The sequence below is a fragment of the Bidens hawaiensis genome, unplaced genomic scaffold (genome assembly GCF_021521415.1).
Source record: "Bidens hawaiensis isolate Kalapana, Puna unplaced genomic scaffold, B.hawaiensis_p1.1 tig00015249_1, whole genome shotgun sequence".
Classification (NCBI taxonomy): domain Eukaryota; kingdom Viridiplantae; phylum Streptophyta; class Magnoliopsida; order Asterales; family Asteraceae; genus Bidens; species Bidens hawaiensis.
Window position 1 is genome coordinate 84,190 of NW_027492358.1, and position 21,361 is coordinate 105,550.

Here is a 21,361-nt window from a genome sequence, read left to right on the forward strand (position 1 = left end):
GAATAAAGTTAAAATCCCATGCAGGCCGGGCCCAAAGTGGCACAACAGGTCTTGTCTAATTATAACCCAATAATATTTTTAAAAAATCAACATTTCTAACACTATTATAATTTCAACGTTTTTTTTTTTTCGGAACGACCAACTAAGAAGCTTTTAAAATTCGATACATTTTATGTCTTAGCGTGTTGACTTATAAAATTTAAAAATCAGCCTATAGAACAAGTCAAGCGAGTTGAAAGTCATTTCATGACCAAAGTTTGGTATATAAACTGATGCAACATTTTAACAGTAAAAAAACTGTAGTTCTCATGTCAGGATTTTATATTAACAAGAAGAAGCTATCACTAATTATCCTTTATGCGGGTGTTTTCACGATTGTAAACAATTAAACAAGAGAAATGCCCATTGATAGCCCCGCTAACTTAGTAAGCGAATATGATATCAAATGAACCAAGCAATCCCATTCGCTTCAAGCCGAAATAAAACACTCTTGCAAACGTGCATATACACATCTAGTCGTCACAACCAAGATTTCTGATGCACCATTTATGTTGGATTTAAACATTGCAACTTAAAACCTACTTTTAAAAAATAATCGAAGTTACTATAGATGACTTCGTGCGTATGACATGTCATTGCGAAACTTTATACATAAAAAATAGTAGATAGCGGCAATCAATGTATAAAAGCTTGACTTAAAAAAAACATCAATATAGTTTGTCCATGTTGGCAACAAAAACACTCACCGTCGAAAGAACTAAAAAAGGCGATAAATAAATGACAGGAAATAAAATTTAGAGCAAAATTGTGAATAGACTACCAAGACGACGGATCATTTCCAGGCTTTACGGCCTCTGAACTGTTTGTCGGCGCCTCGTTGCTTTATCTTTTTCTGACGTTTTACTCTTGCAATCTTTGATCTCTTGGCAACCAATGGCATGGCCTTTTTATGTTCCTTTTGCCGGTTGCTTAACCCACCAGTCTATCAATCATTATAAATTAATCAGTGTTAACAAAATTCAGTAACTAAAAAAATAAATAACAAGATACAAAATATTAAAAACGTACCTTTTTCCGCTTAACAGCAGCCCGTGCTTGATACGTCCCTGTCTCTTCTCTTCCTGCTTTAATTAATGCCATCCTTTCTTCCTTGGTCATCTTTTTCCTTATGTTAGCCTACAAATAATTACCGTTAATATAAACCGGCCAAACAAGTTGAAATTAGCTTTAGAAGAAACCGAGTTAAAACTATTAGAAAAACTTACTTCAAGCGAGTATCCATCCACTCGTTTCAAACTGAGTTGATCAGAACTCGGGACTTTAAAATGCTCTGATTTTGGATCCAAACCTTTCTTCAATAATCCATGGTTAGTCAATGCAAGCTTCGCTTCCTTCTTTGCCTGTTTTCACAAATCGGATATTATAATTCGCATGAAAAACAGAATAATATTTTCTGTTGTAAAAATGAAACTTACTTTTAGTTCTTTGATTCTTTGGAAATCCTCGTTTGAAAGAATACCATCTGTTACATCCAAAGTATCATTATTCTCCTCTAATTTAGCTCCTGCTAGCCTTTTAAGAGCCCGGAGACTTTGATTGGCAGAATCAAGTTGTTCATCGAAATCAGCAAATTTACGCTTTTGCCCTTTGCTTTCACCAACGCTTTTCACATCATCGTTGTCACTAACTGAAACATCACCTTCATCTTCTGACATTACATCATCTTCACTTCCCATCAGTGTATCATCATCATCTTCACCATCATCATCTTCATCTTCATCTTCATCTTCGTCATCACCAATTTCAGAGTTAAGCTCTGAACCGCCATCACGAATGCTGACATCATTATCATCACTATTGGCATCATCTTCATCATTTAAGATATCATCCATATCGGAAGAACTGCTGGCATCATCGCCGACATCATCCTGAAGTAATTCAGCACCGGGAACATCACTGGGAACAGTGACCTCACCAAATGCTTTCGGTTTAGCCTTTGGATCAGTCGGGCGCCCTCGGTCTTTCTTTACAAGTAGTGAAGGACAAATCTGAAAAACCAATTTCATTAGCCACATTATTCTAGCATACACGTGTATATAGATACATATATAGATAGAAATCATATAATAATTCTTTCTATATCACCTCTCTAAACAACGAAATAAGTGAACGAGCTGCAGATGAAACTGCTTTCTCATGTGATTTCTTGTATAGCACAAGGTCTTGCAGCAAGTCTTCTGTCATTAACTAATAAACAGAAAAAAAATTAGAAAGGCATAACCTTCTTTTCTGTTTAACCGAAAATCTGTTATTCTACTTAAGTAACATGTAAACATGTGTACAAGAACAAACAACAGAAAGCTTACCAAAGGAATTCTCAAACATATTTCCCGCACAACATTCAATCCAACAGCAATTGACTACAAAGGGGGGAACAATATTGGAATTTAACTGAAACATTTACATCACGTTATGGAAAAATAATATAATTGAAAATAAAATTATAAATACCTCTGTACGTGAGCGATCATGCACGAATTGATTGACTATTTGTTTAAACAATGGTTCGACTGCATCAGGCGGCACCTGGTCCAGATATAATTTGATCAATTATGATGTAGTGGACACAAGGAATAAACAAATAATTTCACTTAAAATGACTTATAATGAAGATTTGATAAGTTATAGTGGATACCATATCATGACAGGCTTGAACAGCTGCTGCTAGCAAGTTTGTCACATCCCTTTGATGGGGCTGCAAATATAAGTAACGAGAATGATATTTGAATGCAGGTAACATATAAAAAGCATAATGCTTGTGATTTGTGAAGATAAGTGATAAATAGAAGGCTTTCAGGGGATACAATACCTGAACATACTTCTGAAGAAAAGGATAAAAGTTCAACAAAATCAATCTATGAAGGCCAACAGTGCGAGCAACTACTTTCACAATCATCATTTTTATCTACAATAATACAACGAATATGTAAGCCAGAATAATAAACATGTTTTTATCTTCAATTAACCAATCTGCAGAAGAAAAATGCGTAAATAATTACCTCAAACCGTTCTTTACAAGTTTGAAGTTTCGAGAACAGCTTCTCAGCAAATCCCTGTAGATAGATTATAGAACTCAAAACACTTGATTTATTTCTTTAATATAAATAAAATAAGTGTCGAGACATACTTGAGGGTCTGTCAAAGAGGTCAAAGGTGAATAATAATTCAGGTTATTATCACGCTCTGAAGATATACGTTGCTGTTTTTTCATGCTCCGAATTACACGCTGCAACTTTGCTTTCTTCTTCTTTTTACTAGACGTTGTTCCTGTGTTTTTCGCCTAAATTAATGAAACAGTAAAAATTGCCCATTAAAACGTGTTTCTTGACAAAAATATCAACCTTTAAATCAAATAAATGCCACAAATTAAGCAACTAACCTTGTAAATGGCCTCTTTACTCACAACTACATGAGGTTGGTGTGTTGGTTCTTCTTCGTCACTCGACTCATCACTGTCATTTTCTTGCTCAATTTTTTCATAATCAAGAAGAAATGATAGAGCAGCAATCATAACCCTGATCACAAAACAAATATCAGTGTAAGTACATTACATATCATGCATTTACTAGATTTTTTAAACATGAATATTATTAAATAAACCTTGACGATGGATGAAAACAGGCCCGGCATATAGCATTGGCTGTTCTATCATCAAACCAAACCTTCCTCCTATGAAGATCACATATAGTGACGAGTGACCTCATTGCTTTCTTTTCATCCTCTTCCTAAAACACCATAAAACCATATGTTATGGATCATAAGTAATAGTATAAAATGAGATATAAAAAGCAGCAGAAACAACTACAATTACATACCTGTAGCATTGAGAATAAAATACTTTGAAGTGCCCTGTTTTCTGTTTCATTCTTGTGTTTCTGATTCATCCGCCTAATACTATGAATGACATGCGAGAATGCCAGTAATTTTAAAGGCTTGTCACTCAAAACCTGAAGCTCCATGAACAATGGAAGAGTCTCCTTGATAGCAATAATCTATTATAACACAAAATTCCACGTCAAACCAGAAACATGATAGAACCATATAATCAGTTCGACCAAAAAACAATTTCAACTTCTCTATATAATCAAATCATATTGCTTATAATCATGGATGCAGAAGTCGCTAGGCAATGCTAGGTCGTTCGACCGCGGAGTTGCGAGTACTCGGCATAAACATGGTAAATTATTGAAAAAACAATTTTCAGGAAATTATATAATTATGTCAAACTTCATAAGTTTACTAACACTTGTAACAAAATATGTGAATATGAATATAAATATAAAGGATACATGTTCAAATAGTATTTCAAAAATTGATATATTCCTTTAATATTATAAACATAGTAATATATTAATTCTCGTTTTCCTTCCAAGATATCTTCATGAAAAACCCCAAAAATCAGTTTAAAAAAACAACAAACAGAGAAAATACATGAAAAACATGAGCATCGGTAAAAAAAGAGCTAAATTCCAAATTGAACAAGTTGGACCGACTCGGCACTAGCTACGAGTTTTGGAGCTGGCAGTTTCCAACACGATCTTGTTAACACTACATGAATATTATTAGGTTTGGCCGTTTGGGTTTGAGCTTAACAGGTTTCGTGTCTTAAATAGGTCGACCTGTTTAAACTTGTATCCTGATAGGTTACACACATGTTAAAGATTATATATTTATGTATTAATTAAACTTATATGAACTTTTGGGAAATTTTGTTTCAACACAGACGTATTGTTTATCGTGTCCCTAAACAGGTTCCTAAATAGGTCGTGTCGAGTTAACTAATTTCTAAACAGGTTCGTGTTTAGCACCCCTATTCTAGCACTAGGTGTGCAAAACAAGTTGAGTCGCTCGAGAGCTACTCGAGCTGGAATCGATAAAAGCTCGAGCCAAACTGAGCGTCAAATAAAGATCTTTTAGTTATCGAGCCTTGTATGGGAACCTCGTTAAAGCTTGTCAAGCCTTGTGTATTTTTAAGTTTTACCTCTTTTGAACATATATATATTATAATTTTACACTGCATGATCGAGCGTCAACCCAAACTTTAACTTGTTTAATATATTAAACGAGCCCAAGCCAAACTTAAGCTTGTTTAAAGTTGTTTTCTCAAAACATATAAAATTAATTGAAAACATGTGTAAATTAATTCATAAACAATAAACAAACTGAGCCAATCCGAGCCCAAGATTGCAAAAAGAGCTCACAAACTCGAGCTTTAGAAAAAAAAGCTCAAAACAAGCCAAGCTCAAGCTCTCATTACTTACAAGCCAAGCTCAAGCCTAATTGAGCTCAGGCTCAGCTCGACTTGTTTACACCCCTATCTATCACCACAAGTATTTCTGTCTTATTGTGTCGTGTCTAACATGTATTGCCAGTCCTAAGTCCCTAACAAGTTTGACCAATTCTAAATAATGTCAACCGAGCTGAATGAACTCGTTACTCAGCCGCCCACACCTATTTTTACAACACTGCTTATACTATACAAAGCCTACCTCAATAATGTTATATAAACTCTAGCACAATATATAACAATAACAATAATAATAATAATAATAATAATAATAATAATAATTAACAAACTAAACAATACCTTCCGATTAAGCATAAGAATCAACGCCTGCGTAACCGTAACCCGAAGCGCCGACGGCAGCACACGAGCAGCCGACTTCAAAAACTCCACAAGCTGAACCGGATACTCCACCAGCTGAACCGGATAAAACGGCGTAACGTGAGCTAAAAACATCGCACGGTCACCGAGGTCTTTCGCAACATTCGGATCACTTCCAACGCCACCGGTAACAGCTGAAGTGAAGTTTAACGCCGCCTGTTGCTGAAATAACTGTACGGACGACTTGAATTGGTTGTATACTAGCGTTAGCTCGGTTTCATAGCCTTCTGGATCGCATTTCATTTTGGATTGGAGTGTTGGTAGGCTTATCTTTTCGGACGAACGGCCGGACGCGGATAAGGCGTCCGCGGTGATCTCGGTTGCCGGCATGGTTGGTACGGCGGGTGTTTCTGTTCGCCGCCGTGTGTTGTGGTGGTTATGTATGAATCTTTATAAACCCTAAGTTGTTAAAAGACGGTTGTAAGGTGTGGACTGGATATTATTTTAGCCCTTGTAGTTTGAATAAAGTTACACATAAACGCCTTTATCTTCGTTTTATTAAGTTAGATGCGTATATGTAGTAGGGTGAGCAGAAAACCGAATTAACTGAATCGAAACAATGCTTCAATTCGGGTGTTTAAGTTTACAATTAACAAAAATCAAGACGTTTGGATCACCGTTTCGAGCTGAGTTTTACGTCAATCAACACGCATCCTCCTTCTGATCAAAAGCCCTAAAACATTAGTTCGAAATTCGGAAAAAATATAACAGCGTTAAATCCTTTTTAACAGGGGACCATTGGGGTCCAACTTTTTTAAATTTGGTACCGCCGATGACGATAAAATGAATAAAGATTATTATCGGTCAATATCATTTTTCATATTGATATCCAATAAACCAAAGTTAAAATACGTGGATTTGGGATAAACTATTTATAGTTTAATGTTACTACATTGGATTTAATATGTGCTATGCTTGATGAAATGCATGAGTGAGCATTTGAGGTGATTTTGGTATTTGTGATTTTTTGTTAATCTACATGACTACATGCATGTTGATAATTAACACAATATATGTTACAATTAGCTTTGTAATATGATCATCTAAAAATTTCTTGATAACTATCCAAGAAAAACATGCGCTAGGATGTGTGCATCAAACCGAAAAAACCAAGCTGAAAAAGACCAAACCAAATTTATAGATTTCCATTTTTTTTTATGTTTGTATATTAAATTATTGAAAATTTACTAAATATGTAACTCGCCTATTGTTAGCCCAAATGTATGATAATCAGTTAGTTATTAAATAACCAAATGATTTAGGCCTAAATTCATTACTTTGGCCCAAGTTTTTTTCGGCCCAAAAATTTCAAGCCCAAATGAAAAAAAAACGAAACCGAAAAAACAAAAGTGAATGGTTTTAAAAAATTCAAATACCAAAGTTGCGTTTTTGGTTCACTTTTTGCCCAAACGACCTATACTGAACTGTGTACACCCTTAACATGAACACAATAGTCAATAACATGTGTTTGTGAACTATGATGGCTTGAACATAACCATGACAATCTATAACACTTCCATGTTTCTAACATCAAACCTATAACCATACTAGAAAACTCTACAAACATTTTCAAATCCTCACAAATGTTGCAACTTAATAAGCGCGCTATACGCCCCATTACTCCCCAATGAAAGCAACTCATTATGTGACCCTTGTTCCACAACTTTCCCATTCTTGATCACTGATATCGAGTCGGATTTTTGTATAGTTGATAACCGATGAGCCACGACCACGCAAGTCCTACCGACCATCATTTTCTCCAACGCTTCCTGGACGAGGTTTTCGGATACACTGTCAAGTGCACTTGTGGCTTCATCTAAAAGAAGAATAGTTGGATTCTTGAGTATTGCTCTTGCAAGTGCTATTCTTTGCTTTTGGCCACCTGATAGTTGGACTCCTCTTTCTCCACAATATGTTTCATATCCATCTTTCATTGAACTACATTGATATTATATGTTATATTCATTTCCATTAGAAGATAAAATCATAAAATAGTGTTTTTATAATATTTAAAGTTAAAGGGACCGACATTTCGTTGGGGGACCACAAAAAAGTGTGGAACAGAGAACCATGTGTTTCACATGTAAAAGTTTCGTTTTTACATGTGAAAAACTCATTTTTAAAAAATCTTTTTTTGAAGATTTTGCATATAAAAACACAATAAAAGTAAAAAAAATGAAATTAATGAACCTTCAAATTGACTTTTGAACTCGTTTTATTTTTATTTTTATCAGTTTGTATCTTTACTAAAGCAATGATCTGATTGCATTGACTTGTTCAATCTCGACGAGTCAATATAGATAGGCTATTATGCTTGTAGAAGCTGTTTTCAGAATTAAAACTATTTTTTTAAGTATAAAAGGTAGGTAACAAAAAAGTAACTATTTTTTCCTTTTTTTTATTTACAAAAATGAGTAATTTTTGTCGTCTTTTACATGTGTTTATATGCAAAAGTTTTACATGTGTTTATATGCAAAAGTTCTGAAAAAATTACGCAAACATAATTTTTTTTACTTGTTAAAATGAGTTTTTTTTTATAAATTTTTACATGTAAAAACTCATTTTTACATTTTTTTTTAGATTTTGCATATAAACACACAATAAAAGTAAAAAATAAATAAACTGAAACTAATGAACCTTCAAATTGACTTTTTAACTTTTTTCTTTTATCAATTTGTATCTTTACTAATACAAGTGATTTGATTGAATTGACTTGTTCAATCTCGACGATTAAAAATAAATAGGCTATTATGCTTGAAAAAGACGTTTTCAGAAATAAAACTATTCTTTTCTAAAAAAAAGTATAAAAAACAGTTTAAAAAAGAACTATTTTTTCCTTTTTTTTTATTTACAAAAATAAGTATTTTTTTATCAGAACGCCTTTTACATGTGTTTATATGCAAAAGTTCTGAAGAAAAAAAAAATAATTTTTTTACATGTGACCATGAGTTTTTATATGAATATTTTACATGTAAAACTTATGAACATACCTTATAAACTCATGAGCATTTGCAAGTTTTGCAGCCTTCCTTATTTCAGCTTCACTAGCTTCCTCTTTACCATACACAATATTATACCGAATACTTCCAGCGAAAAGCGTCGGTTCTTGACTCACCAACGCGATATGCGCTCTCAAGTTTCGCAAATTATAACTCTTCACATCTTTTTGGTCAATGAGTATGCAGCCTCTTGACGGGTCATAAAACCGCTCTATCAACCCGATAACAGTGGACTTACCCGACCCGCTCTGGCCCACTAGTGCAACTGTTTTCCCAGCTTCTATTTTTAAAGAAAGTCCTTGGAATATCATTTGCTCGGGTCTTGACGGGTACGAAAAGTAAATGCTTTTAAGCTCTATATCGCCTTTAATGTTTTTAACAGTTAGCCCATTTGGGTCATTGGGGTTAATCTCGGTTTTTCTATCGAGTACTGCTAACACGGACCGTACTGCACTGCCACCTTTTGCTAGATCGGAACTCATGCTTCCCGCGTCTGCAATGTTCTTGCCGGTTGTCATTAATATAAAGAATACTTGAAACATTTGTTTCGCGGTTACATTCCCTCGGTTCATCTCTCTCCCACCGTACCTGAACGAGTGAACGGTTAAAAAACGACACTGGTGATGACAGTGATGGACCCAAGAAAAATTTTCAGGGGGGTCGGTGTCAAATTTTATAGGGGTCAATCGGGATTTTAACATATATATACCTAGGGGTGCAAATGAGCCGAGCTGCTCGCGAGCTACTCGAGATCAGCTCGTTAAAAAGCTCGTTCGAGACGATATTTATCGAGCCCGAGCTCAAGCCTAAAAATAAGCTCGTTTAATAAACGAGCCCGAGCTTTACTTATCGAGCTCGAGCCGGCTCGCGAGCCTAAACGAGCCTGCCATTTATATAATTTTTTTAAAATATATATTTAATAATTATTAATTAATAAATATAATGTTATGAAAAAATAAATAAAAATAACTAAATAATATATATTCTTTTATACATAAAGTTATAATAGAAAAAAATATATAAAATAATTATAGTTATGTGGAAAAATAATTTATAAATAGTAAACGAGCCGGCTCGAGCTTCAAAATCCATTCACGAGCCGAGCTCGAGCTTTGAATATAGAGCTCGAAACGAGCCGAGCTCTGTGTAAGTTAAACGAGCCGAGCTCGAGCCTAGTCGAGCTCGGGCTCAGCTCGGCTCGTTTTCACCCCTAATTATACCTTTCAAAAAAATTCAAAGGGGTCGGCCGACACCTACACATTTGGTGTAGGTCCGCCAATTAGCGGTGAACAATATTTTCTATGTATTGAATAACTAAAAACCAGATATCTTTATGCAGTAAGATTATACAAAGGATAATGATAAAGATAACCACTAATAATAATGATAAAATGTTAATAACTATATTCAAAGCTCCATACGACTTGTATTACAGTTTTTATTACAGTTTTTTTATGGTTTTTATGATTGAATAATAACTAATAAACATACGTAAATGACAAATCAAATGATGTGAAACTGTAATAATCATGATAAAATGTTAATAACTAACATAATATTCAAATCATGTATAGAAATTAAGCGGGTGCCTGGGTCGGTTTTGAGTTCAAACCAAAACCATAAATTCGGTTTTTATGTTTTTGAAAACCGTTCAGTTACGGTGCGGTTTCGGTTTTACTATTTATTATTTTTTTATAAATTACTTAACATTCAAAATTAAAAATAAAAACTCATACATTCAGTTTGGTTCGGTTTTAATCACATGCAAAACCGAACCGCAAATTTGGATTTACGAAAAGCATAAAGCCAAACCGTCGGTTTTTCAGGTATGGGTCAGTTTTTTGGTTACGGGTCAGTTTTTATGGTTTCATGCATACCCCTAGATTGAATAATAACTAACAAATATACATATAAGATAAATGATAAATCGAATAATGTAAAACTGGAAAAAACATGATAAAATGTTAATAACTAACATAATATTTTTATATCACAAATAGAAATTAAGGGTGTGCTTGGGTCAGTTTTGAGTTCAAACCAAAACCGAAAATTTGGTTTTTATGTTTTTGAAAACCTTTCAGTTACGGTGCAGTTTTGGTTTTACTATTTTTATTTTTTTATAAATTACTTAACATTCAGAATTAAAAATGTAAATTCATACATTTAGTTTGGTTCGGTTTTCATGAAAAACATAAATCCAAAGCGTCTAGTTTTGACAGTTAGCGATCAGTTTTTTCGGTTTCATGCACACTGCAGTACTGCACACCCCTAGATAGAATAATAACTAACAAACATACATAAAAGATAAAAGACAAATCAAATTACGAAAACTGTAACAGATAATAAACTCGGCTAACGTACCAAAACGCCAATGAAATTGCAGCGGTTGTAATGAACTGGGACGCGCATAAACCCAAACCCGAAAACCATGACTGTTTGATACATTCTTTTCTCGGTCCTTTCAGCGTTTCTGCGTATAATCTCATTATTCTTTCTTGAGAAACAAACGCGGTAATCGTTCTGTGATTCACAACCGCTTCACTTGCTAACTGTGTTCCTTTGTTTTGCGCCTTCTTTGCTTTCGACGACAACCTCTTCATCAAACTCAGTTTGGAGTAAATGCTGGCGATCAGCAACGGTTGGACTGCGATCATGACAGCTGCAACTCTCCAAGTGATTATTAACGAAATCAGAAACGAAAGAAACGCACTCACGGACACTTGCAGGAGTAACGAGATTCTGTCCCCAACTAGTGACCGGATCAAGCTAGCTTCGGTTGCAAGGCGTGCACACACGGCTGCACTCGTGTTTTCATCTCTATCGAACCAGCCGACTTCAAAAGTGAGCACGTTTTCAAGCAACTTTTCGCGTACTCTTTTCGTTAAGCGTTCGCCCATCACTGCAAAGTTATAATGTTGCAGTACATTTGTGATAAAACAAAGAGCTCCTAGACCTATGAAGATAAAACAATAAACCGCGGTTTCTGATCTTACTTTCGACTTGTCTGGTAAAAAATATACCCATATAACCGATCCTAAACAATATGCGTGTATCGGCGTTATAGCACCGAACCCACTAGCTCCCAGACACCCTAACACGGTCCGTTTCCACTCGGGCGCGTTCATTTTCAACAAACGCCATTGTGAAGGATTAGAGTTTTTTTCGTCTTTATATTCGTCGTCACTTTCTTCATAAGAATACATATGAGCCATGTTAACGGAGTCCATCGGGCTAAAAGGTGACATCGGGCTGTTTGTGAAGCTTGATCTCATACTAGCCGGAGTTCTTGGTGTTTCGGGATTATAATATCTTTCCTTATATAACTGTCTGTCAGTGATACTCATTTGTTTATTAGCATGCAGACTATCTAAGGTTTCATCCTGGGTAGTTGTAGCTGCTTGCTGTAACTGCACCATTTGGTAGTAGGCCCCACCTTCTCCATTTTCCATTTGCATTAATTCGTCGTGGGACCCGGATTCGACAACTTTTCCAGACTGGAGAACCACGATCTTATCCGCTTTACGGATTGTTGTAAGCCTATGCGCAACAATAATGGTTGTTCTTCCGACCGAAGCTTGATCAAGAGCTTCTTGAACAACCCTTTCGGATTCCGAATCCAAAGCACTTGTTGCTTCATCTAACAAAAGAATCTTGGGTTCCTTAAGCAAAGCTCTCGCTATAGCGATTCGTTGCTTTTGACCACCCGACAACTGCATCCCAAACTGGCCAACTTGTGTTTCATAAGACTCGGGTAGTTTGATGATGAATTCGTGTGCGTTTGCTTTTTTAGCTGCGAGCTCAACAAGATCCGACGAAACACCTTCGTTGCCAAAAAGTATGTTTTCCTTAATCGATGTTGCGAATAAAACCGGTTCTTGGTTAACTAACCCCATTTGGGATCTTAACCATTTAAGGTTAAGACCCTTTATTCTATGTCCATCAAGAAGTATGTCTCCTTTGACCGGATCATAGAATCTTTCTAGCAACGAAATAAGCGTTGACTTTCCTGACCCGCTACCACCCACAAGGCCGATTGTTTTCCCGGCCTTGACCCGTAGGTTGAGCCCTTGTAGGACTGGAGTGTCGGGTCGTGCTGGGTACGAAAAGTCAACGCTTATAAACTCGATGTGACCCTTCACCGATGGCAGTGTTTTGCCCTTGGTTTTGTTAATATCTATGCGTGGAACGCGTGTGATCATTTCAAACATTCTTGATGTAGCGACTTTCGCTTCTGAAATGAATGGGACATTAGGTAGTGCACTCATAGCTGACCTGAAATAGGACAGTGTACTGAAAGTTAATCCTGAAATGTGTTATCAAGAAAGTTGAGGGGCTAAGTGAAAGTATATTAGTATGTTTATTTAGGCACGTTTTCATATTATGGTAAAAATATTAAGTATTATTTACTTTCCAAGAATAGTTTAACTTGTTCTGCAAGATTTTAGTTTAGTATAAATAGATGGTTAGCGTTATGTAAGTGCAAGTGTCAATAATAATAATAACAATAATAAAGAAAGAAAGAGTCGATCTTGGTTGAGATCAAATAAAAAAGAGTTAAGTGTCATTATAGTGTGGTTTGGTCAACTACGCAACTTTAGTACATGTTCTTTATTTTGTGCAAGTGGTTACCTCAGTTTCAAAAAACTTGAAATTTTGGTACTTTTTTTAACACCGTTTATTTTGTTCATTAAATCATGGGCATTTTGGTAATTCCTTGTTATATCATGGGCATTTTGAAATTCTTTTCCTTAAATCCCAAAATCCAAACCCTAAACATCTGAAGTGTTTTTGCATTCTCATAGCATGTTATTGGAGGTAAGGTTAGAGTTGGTGGCGGCAGGTCTGGTGGATGGTGCCTAGGGTTAGTGGTGGCGGTCCGGCGGTGGCTGCTGGGTTGTTGCGGCGGTCCGGAGATGGTTATTTGGTTGTTGCGACGGTACGGCGGTGGCTGCTGGGTTGTTGCGGCGGTCTGGCGGTGGTTATTTGGTTGTTGCGACGGTACGACGGTGGCTGCTGGGTTGTTACGGCGGTCCGGCGGTGGTTGTTTGGTTGTTGCGGCGGTCCGGCGGTGGTTGTTGGGTTGTTGCAGTTGTTTCGTGTTGATTTTATGATGTGGTGGTATTGATGGCGTATGTAGTGGTGGCTGATTCCGTTACGGTTGTTGGAGGTTTTGGTGGTAGTGGATGAATTGCAAGAGAAAGAGGGGGTGAGTGTTATGGTGGTAGGATTTCAGGCTGTTGTGGTTGTGGATGTAAAGCGATCGAAGTTGTGGATTTAAACATAGATATGTTGGTATCTTGCCGGAAATGGTGAGGAGACATAAAAATATGGTGGTGTGGTTGTGGGGAGATGGGGTAGAAGACAGATAGAGAAAAAGCAAAATTACCTAAATGCCCCTGACTTAACGGAGGAATATAGACGGAATTAAAAAAAGTACTAAAATTGCAAGTTTTTTGAAACCGAGGTAGCCATTTGCACAAAATAAAGAATAAGTACTAAAGTTACGTAGTTAGTCAAACCACATGTACTAAAATGGCACTTAACTCAATAAAAAAACTTACTAAATGTATAGATGTTTATCTGATACAAACTTACTAAAATAAATATTTGTGTCCGTGTTCTTAGGCATGGTTTCCAACAGTGTACGTAAAACAAATTAAATAAGTTAGTGACTTACAAGCCCGCCATGATGATACAAATCGCTGAAACGAAAACCGCACCCCCTTTTTCTCCTTTCTGAGTAACGAGATAACTTCCTAACCAAGCGGTGAACGCCCAAGTGACGAAAACCATCCCCATACTTCCAATCATCAACCCCTTTGTTAATCCTTGTTTGATACCCAACTTCATACTCGTCTCTAGCGCATGACTAAACTTATCAATCGTTTGTTGTTCGCCAACGTAAGAATAAACTATTCTGATCGACGAGATTGCTTGATCCGCCATTCCACCTCCTTTATCATATGCATCCTTCATTTTCATCCCAATACCTTTTAGTAAGGCCCCCATGCCTAACACGGGACCCACAAATAGCAATGTGAAAGGAAGGGTTGCCACGGCTAGCCGCCACGAAAGTATGAATGCCACGATGATACTGAATACGACTGCTGATAGGTGATTCACACAGTTGGGCAACTACATTACATTTTGGTTAATGGTTAGTTATGTGACTTATGTCAATGAAGTGGAAAATATGTTTTATACTTTTATGATGCATATTAACATAAGCTAAATTTAAACCTTATCGGCCATGACGTCTTGAATGAGTTGTGCATCACCGGATATGGTTGAAATAACTTCAAAATTTGTCGAAGAGCCAACTTGTGTGTCAAAGAAACCGACTTCTTGCCTAAGTACCGACTTCAGGTATTCCATCCTTAGACGAGATGCTTGTCTTTCAGCGGTTCTTGTCCAACAAATTCCTTCTGTAAAATACGAGTCAATATGAGAAAAAAAATTTCCCACATATTTATATTATTGTTATTCACTAAATTTTGGTCACAGTTGTGATTACATCGAACCAGAAGGCAAGCATGCAACAAGCTGCACTGCTACCTTTTGAATTGGAAAGTAGTGATAACACATGAGAATTAATGTGTTATGACTAATATGAAGTTGATTCAATAGTTAGTTGACATAAATTGGGCTACGAATGGAGTTACGAGCTTATACGCAATCTAGCCTAGCGGTGGGACCCGAATTCCGCTTCAATTTCGTCACAATGACATAATAACTACTAGTTTTTTTTTGTTTACAAAGTTTGGAACTAAACTCACCAATGAAAGCTGACGTTCCAACGCCAATTGCAAGAGCGAGCAACTTCAACGCGTACTATAAGATAAAAACATGTCAATACACATATATACGTTATCACAATCATTATTTTTTAATTCATTTGAAACGGTTGAGGTATGTAAGCTAACGGGTTAAACTGGATTCAGGTCAAAACGAGTTATAACCAAAATGGTTCTTGTTCAAAGTTCAAACAACATTTTAGACGAAAACTATGTATCAAGAAAGTGTTCATATATTCATATATACATACCTTGTTCACCACGTCATCGGAGATAGAAACACCACCACTTCCATATTCGTTAAGAATCCCGCTAAGGATTATCATAGTAAACGGAGACATTAACGCATCTCCAAGACAACCTAATGTACCGAATAACATAAGCACCTTATCTATGCCATCTGCATAATAAAACATTCCACGACCCTTTTTCGCCATCTATCTTAATACGCCTTTAGTTGTAATCTTAAACCCTTCAAACATACAAAAATATATATAGATATATAAACATAAACATAAACAGTTACATATGTAATATAATCCTTTATGTTAACCGGATTTGTGTGTCGGGATCTTTAGTTAAGATCTACTTATACTTGTCTATTTAAGTCACTTGTCACTTGTTATGACAAAAACAATGACTTAATTGTTATAAAATGTTATTATTATAAAATGTTGGAAGTTGCCATTTGCCAACAATTGATAAAATCAAACCAAAATAAATATATATATATATGTTGTTAAAATAAGTTGGCTGGTTGTTGTTTGTTGGTACCTCTAATGCCTGCAAGTATTGTTTTATTTTTTTCTATGATTCCAAAAGTTATACTCTATGTTCTTGATCATAAGAATATTTAAATTTTAACTTATGAAGATGCTCTTTAACGGGTTGTTTAACTTCGAGTGATTTGCCGTTAATTTTGTATGTTTGCTTGGTGGTACTGGGATCTTCAGTTTTGCATGGTGCGTTTTGTTTTGCACCTCAACGACTCGAGATTGAACAACTAAAAGCTTGAATCAAGTCAAGTTCAATACGTTGATAAGTTTGATTAGGCTCTAAACGAGCATGTTGGTTATAAACTTATAATAATAATTCAGACTGAAGGGTATGTGGCTTAGTGACATCAATGTGTGTCACTGCTGTTCTGCCCATCTAATTGGTTGAAAGGGCCCACTCTGAGAATCGTTAAAAAAATTTGGCTTTAAGTAAAAAGGTTTTTTTATTGGTTTTAACAATTAATTTTTTAAATTGCTTGGATTATGATATGGGTTGTGCAAAAAAATTTTTTATAAAAATGTGCTTAAATGAATTGGGTAATTGAGTTTTAACATTAAATATACATTTTTTTTTCAAAAAAAATACATATATAAATTTTTTCGAAAAATTCCGAGCCTGCCGAGGTGATTGGAACAACCCCCCCCCCCCCCCCCCAAGGTGCAATTGTTGGTAAAGAGTCCAAGTCCCATAGTGTAACATTCGTCATTTTCGATCTGTTTGTATTTGTATTTGTATCAAAACCCGACTCGATTTGTAAACCAAATCTTTCACTAACATAAAATGTTGGATTTTTATGTTTCATAATCATCTCTTACCTTTTGGATTTGTTACTAAATTGTATTATTTAAACTTTTTATTTAAAAAAAACACATGCAAGTATTGATATAAAACAAGGAAAACAAGTTTGACTCATTCCCTATATAAACAACCCCATCCTCTTCATTATTCTTTGCTCATTCATCTTCTTTCTCTCCCAAATAAAGTTCATATCTCTAACCTCTAAGGTTCTTAATAATCAAGCAATAACCTTCTTTAATTCTTGTTTGTTACTTATTAATTCATATCTTGTGGCACAACATATATATAATATGCACCCCTTGTTTCCTTCGGCTTTCATCTTCTTCGGGAGGTGATATGCTACAAGGCAAGGCTACATGGAGAACTCTTTGTAGTTCTTGTTTATACTATTTTCCTTTAATGCTTTCCTAGTCTTGTTCATATTGTAAGTAGTTTAGCTTTTAATTTATGTTTAAAGAGTTTCATGGTATTGGTTATGAAGTCACTAGTCTCGGTTTTATCCCGAGATTAGACCCGAATCAAGACCGAACCAAGACCTAACTCTTGTTTACTAGTCTTGTTTATACTATTTCCCTTTAATGCTTTTGTTTATATTGTAAGTAGTTTAGTTTTAATTCATGTTTAAAGAGTTCCATGGTGTTGGTATGAAGTCACTAGTCTCGGTTTCATCCCGAGATTAGACCCGGATCAAGACCGAACCAAGACCGAACTCTTGTTTACTAGCTTTTGTTTTAAATAGTTTTGTTTACTAGTTTTGTTTAAAATAGTTAAATAAACATGTTTATGAAATATTTGAACCTTGTAACTTCTAAAACCATTTTGATAGTTCTATGGTATTTGGGTATGTGGCAACCATCCTCGGTATCATTCCAAGTCAAGGACCGAACCAAAACCGAGTTCACTTGCCTAAGACACACAAGTGTGTTTTTGGCCATCGAAACTCATCTTTTCTTCAAGAATGTATTTTAAACTAATTTTAAGTATTTTATCAACTTACTTGGTGTGTCGGTATCAACTTGATCTTATAACAAGCTTGGACCGGTGATACCAAATACACACTTAACGGACGTTAAGGTTCTTCATAATAGAACTATATACTTGGTTGAGTCTTTCGATTTTATTGAGTTATCTCAAAACATTTTGGAAAGTTAACTTTGAGTTTAGTTAATTATCTAGACCCAAGTTAACAAATCCGAACACTCGATTAAAACCTTGTTTTGGTGTTCATATACCCAAAGGGTCTTGCATTAGTACATTATAACCCACATAAGTTACTTAACATAGGTTGAGTAATAATTATGAATGAAATACCAAGACCCGGTTTTGAGTTAACTTACTTTTTAGAACATGTCTTTAATTTCCCAAGTATTTACATTTTTAAACCACAAACTTCATTTATTTACTTTACTTGTCATATTTTATTTTAAACCCTTCCAAGACTACCTACTAACTTAAGACCCGTTTAATCTAGGTCTTGCTCGTTAAACCCGATATCCGATTATTCACGAATCAATCTTTCAAGTTACTTAGTTAACGTGAGTACATTTCATCCCCCGTTTTCACTTTTATCTTTTGGGGGTAACATGCATACTTATTCAAACAAAAATGATTTATATTATACTCATTTCTCAAACCACAAACTTTAGGGTATATGATGCTAGAATACTTGCTCTATTGTGTGTTATATGTCTCATATGCTTTACGTGCGCGAGTGTTTATTTTTATGTTGTTGTTGAGCCTCATTAAGTATGATCATACGCTCCCCTAACTACTTAGCCTTGTGCTAGTAGAATAGGGCCTCATTATCCAAGTATGTCGGTATTCTTACCGATTAGAAAGGATCTTCATTTACATATGTTTTATATACCATGATTGATGCTTTTATTTATAGTCTCATATACGTTTGTGGATTTCACTCATATTATATATACTCAAAACTATGAAATTGCTCACCAACATACGTGTTGACAAATGTTATTTTATGCATGTTACAGGTTTGATTATTACTTGAGTTGGAGTTTGAAGACGTCATTCTATTTTGATACCGCTAGGTTATTAGAAGAATGAACAATATCTATTTCTTATGTTTTGATGTTATTTGTATGAACAATATGTGTTACTTTGGTGATTGAATGAAATTAATGAGTTGATTAAATATTGTCACTTTAATAGTGTCTTGTGTATTTATCCAATCACGTTGCACCCCGGCATGTTCCGCCGCCTTTGGTCGGGGTGTGATGTACAATGACGTAGAACATTTTAAAGTTCTTTTTATTATTCATTATGCGTGTGTGTATATAAGCTATGTAGAAGTTGACTATTAAACCAATTACAAAGCAGGCCGGTGTTGATCAACAATGATGGTATGTGAGTAATGCACTAAATATATATGCATCAAACATCAATGTCACGATTATGTCATAGTTTAATATTGGGTCACACTATTGTCTTTTATAGATCAAAGGTAAAGTGCATTTTGATCATCTTGTTTTTACCTATTTGGATTTCCATAATATGCTATCAGCCGTTCAAGGACTAGTTCAAGATTTTGATTGGTTTCCTCGTGTCAAACAACACGTTGTCGTTGTCAATGGAAATTTCTTAAACACAAGCTTAATTTAATTTGATCGAAGTATGATTGACGTGAAGCAGCATAATAAAATTGTATATTGTCTTAAGGAGTAATTGGAATGTATCCTGAATGAAACCCTTGTCAAAAGTTATGCGGTTGTGAATCACATAACGATCGTCAAATTTGGTTCTCAAGAAAGATCATGCGATAATATGCATACACACTTAAAAGGAGCAAGAGAAAAGTACATCAAACAATCATAAGCGTTTATGGGTTTGGGCCTAATCGCTACTCTGTATCCTGAATGAAACCCTTTTACACAACTTATAAAATAATCATGCAACATATGTTAATAATCACGCAACCAATATATTTAAGCTTTTTACGCAAAAACAACACATTTTTTTAATTAAATAATATATGATTGAAATATAGAAACATCCAAACGATTTACAATGAAGTGGCAGGTAAGCGGGCAACAAGCTGCGCCGCAACCCCCTTTTGGATAGCAAACACAATCCTACTAAAAACAAAATTTCGATTCTTATGGGCCGACACATTTTTCTTAATATAATTTTACTTGGTCCGAATTAGGAAGTCCAATGTCAAGTCCAAAAAAACCGAACGTGTAACGATAGTACGATACCCATTTTGCTCATAAACAACACCCTCTTTTTATATGAAAGTTTATCTAGTTTTTAATTTTTATTTTTTTAACAACAAAGGCTCGGACACTTTGGATCGCCATGGCAATTGAATCAGCATGCTATCCAACGTGGTGATCCGGTCTATCGACTTATTAGAAAACCCACAACTGAGAAAACTCCTATCTTACCCGTAACAAAATGCTTCCATAAGGAAAGTATGTGGCTATCATAGACCAATTTATTTAGTTAATTCAAGCTTTTGTACTGCTCTTCTATCATGATTCGCAATGATTGATCGAATAACAAGAACATCAAAAGTAGAATATAAAGTCCAAATTTGAGAAGGGCATTTTGTTTTATGTTGTGGAACCATGTGGCTAGAGGTGAAAAAAAAAGGAATATGGAACCGGGTTTTTTTATGCCCACGCTTTTATTCCCTGAACCCGTACACGATCTTACACGAAAGGAATGAAAGAGTATGCATTTCGGTACAAAAACCCGTATCGGAAACCGGACCTGATTTTTACCCGTTAATACTCGAAAACCGAAACCGGTTCCATACCCGAAACCGGATTTTTCCAATACCCGAAACTGGGTTTTCCAGATACCCGATCTATACGCGAAATTACGTGAAAAATACCCCAAAAATGTGCGTCCCCTTAAGACCCACAATCTATATATGAAAAATACCCCAAAACCCCCAAAGATAGTGTCTTTTAAATACCCGAAAATAGGGTATTCAAATACCCAGTTTTAGAATACCCAATTTTATAACCGCACTGAACCTGGTGCATAGAGTATGGTTTTTAGAAACATACCCAAACCCGAACCCGACCCCAACCCGGGCATTACGATTTTGTCAATACCCGATTTTCCAATACTCAGTCATACGTCATACCTGAATGCGGTTTTATGCCCGTAACCAGATATTAAACAAACTGATTTATGCATCTCTAGATGTGGGCCCACGTTCTAGAGAAATCGCCTCTCAAATGAATGGGCTTAAAGTAAGACAAAATATTATTATTACTATTTGTATCTTCAAAATT

The 21,361-nt window shown here is 35.4% G+C and overlaps 2 protein-coding genes across 3 annotated transcripts; both read right to left on the reverse strand.

Annotated features, from left to right (window-relative positions):
• Positions 1-701: 701 nt before the first annotated feature.
• Positions 702-6,091, reverse strand: LOC143548771 (uncharacterized). 2 transcript variants are annotated; one of them, XM_077039858.1, is made up of 16 exons: positions 5,648-6,091; positions 3,876-4,052; positions 3,661-3,785; positions 3,440-3,575; positions 3,188-3,340; positions 3,060-3,113; positions 2,870-2,965; positions 2,696-2,755; positions 2,512-2,586; positions 2,367-2,420; positions 2,146-2,247; positions 1,799-2,048; positions 1,476-1,768; positions 1,266-1,400; positions 1,069-1,176; positions 702-982 (listed from the first exon to the last, which is right to left on the reverse strand). In XM_077039858.1, the coding sequence occupies exons 1-16, from the start codon at positions 6,053-6,055 to the stop codon at positions 833-835; spliced, it is 2,376 nt and encodes a 791-aa protein (XP_076895973.1). In that variant the 5' UTR covers positions 6,056-6,091; the 3' UTR covers positions 702-832. The 2 variants fall into 2 exon arrangements, with proteins under 2 accessions (XP_076895973.1, XP_076895972.1); XM_077039857.1 differs by having other exon boundaries at positions 1,476-2,048.
• Positions 6,092-7,239: 1,148 nt separating this feature from the next.
• LOC143548772 (putative multidrug resistance protein) lies at positions 7,240-16,009 on the reverse strand. The gene is made up of 7 exons (XM_077039859.1): positions 15,770-16,009; positions 15,501-15,555; positions 14,965-15,149; positions 14,402-14,859; positions 11,086-12,996; positions 8,716-9,312; positions 7,240-7,663 (listed from the first exon to the last, which is right to left on the reverse strand). Exons 1-7 carry the CDS (start codon positions 15,953-15,955, stop codon positions 7,303-7,305), a joined length of 3,753 nt encoding a protein of 1,250 aa, XP_076895974.1. The 5' UTR covers positions 15,956-16,009; the 3' UTR covers positions 7,240-7,302.
• Between the last annotated feature and the right edge of the window lie 5,352 nt (positions 16,010-21,361).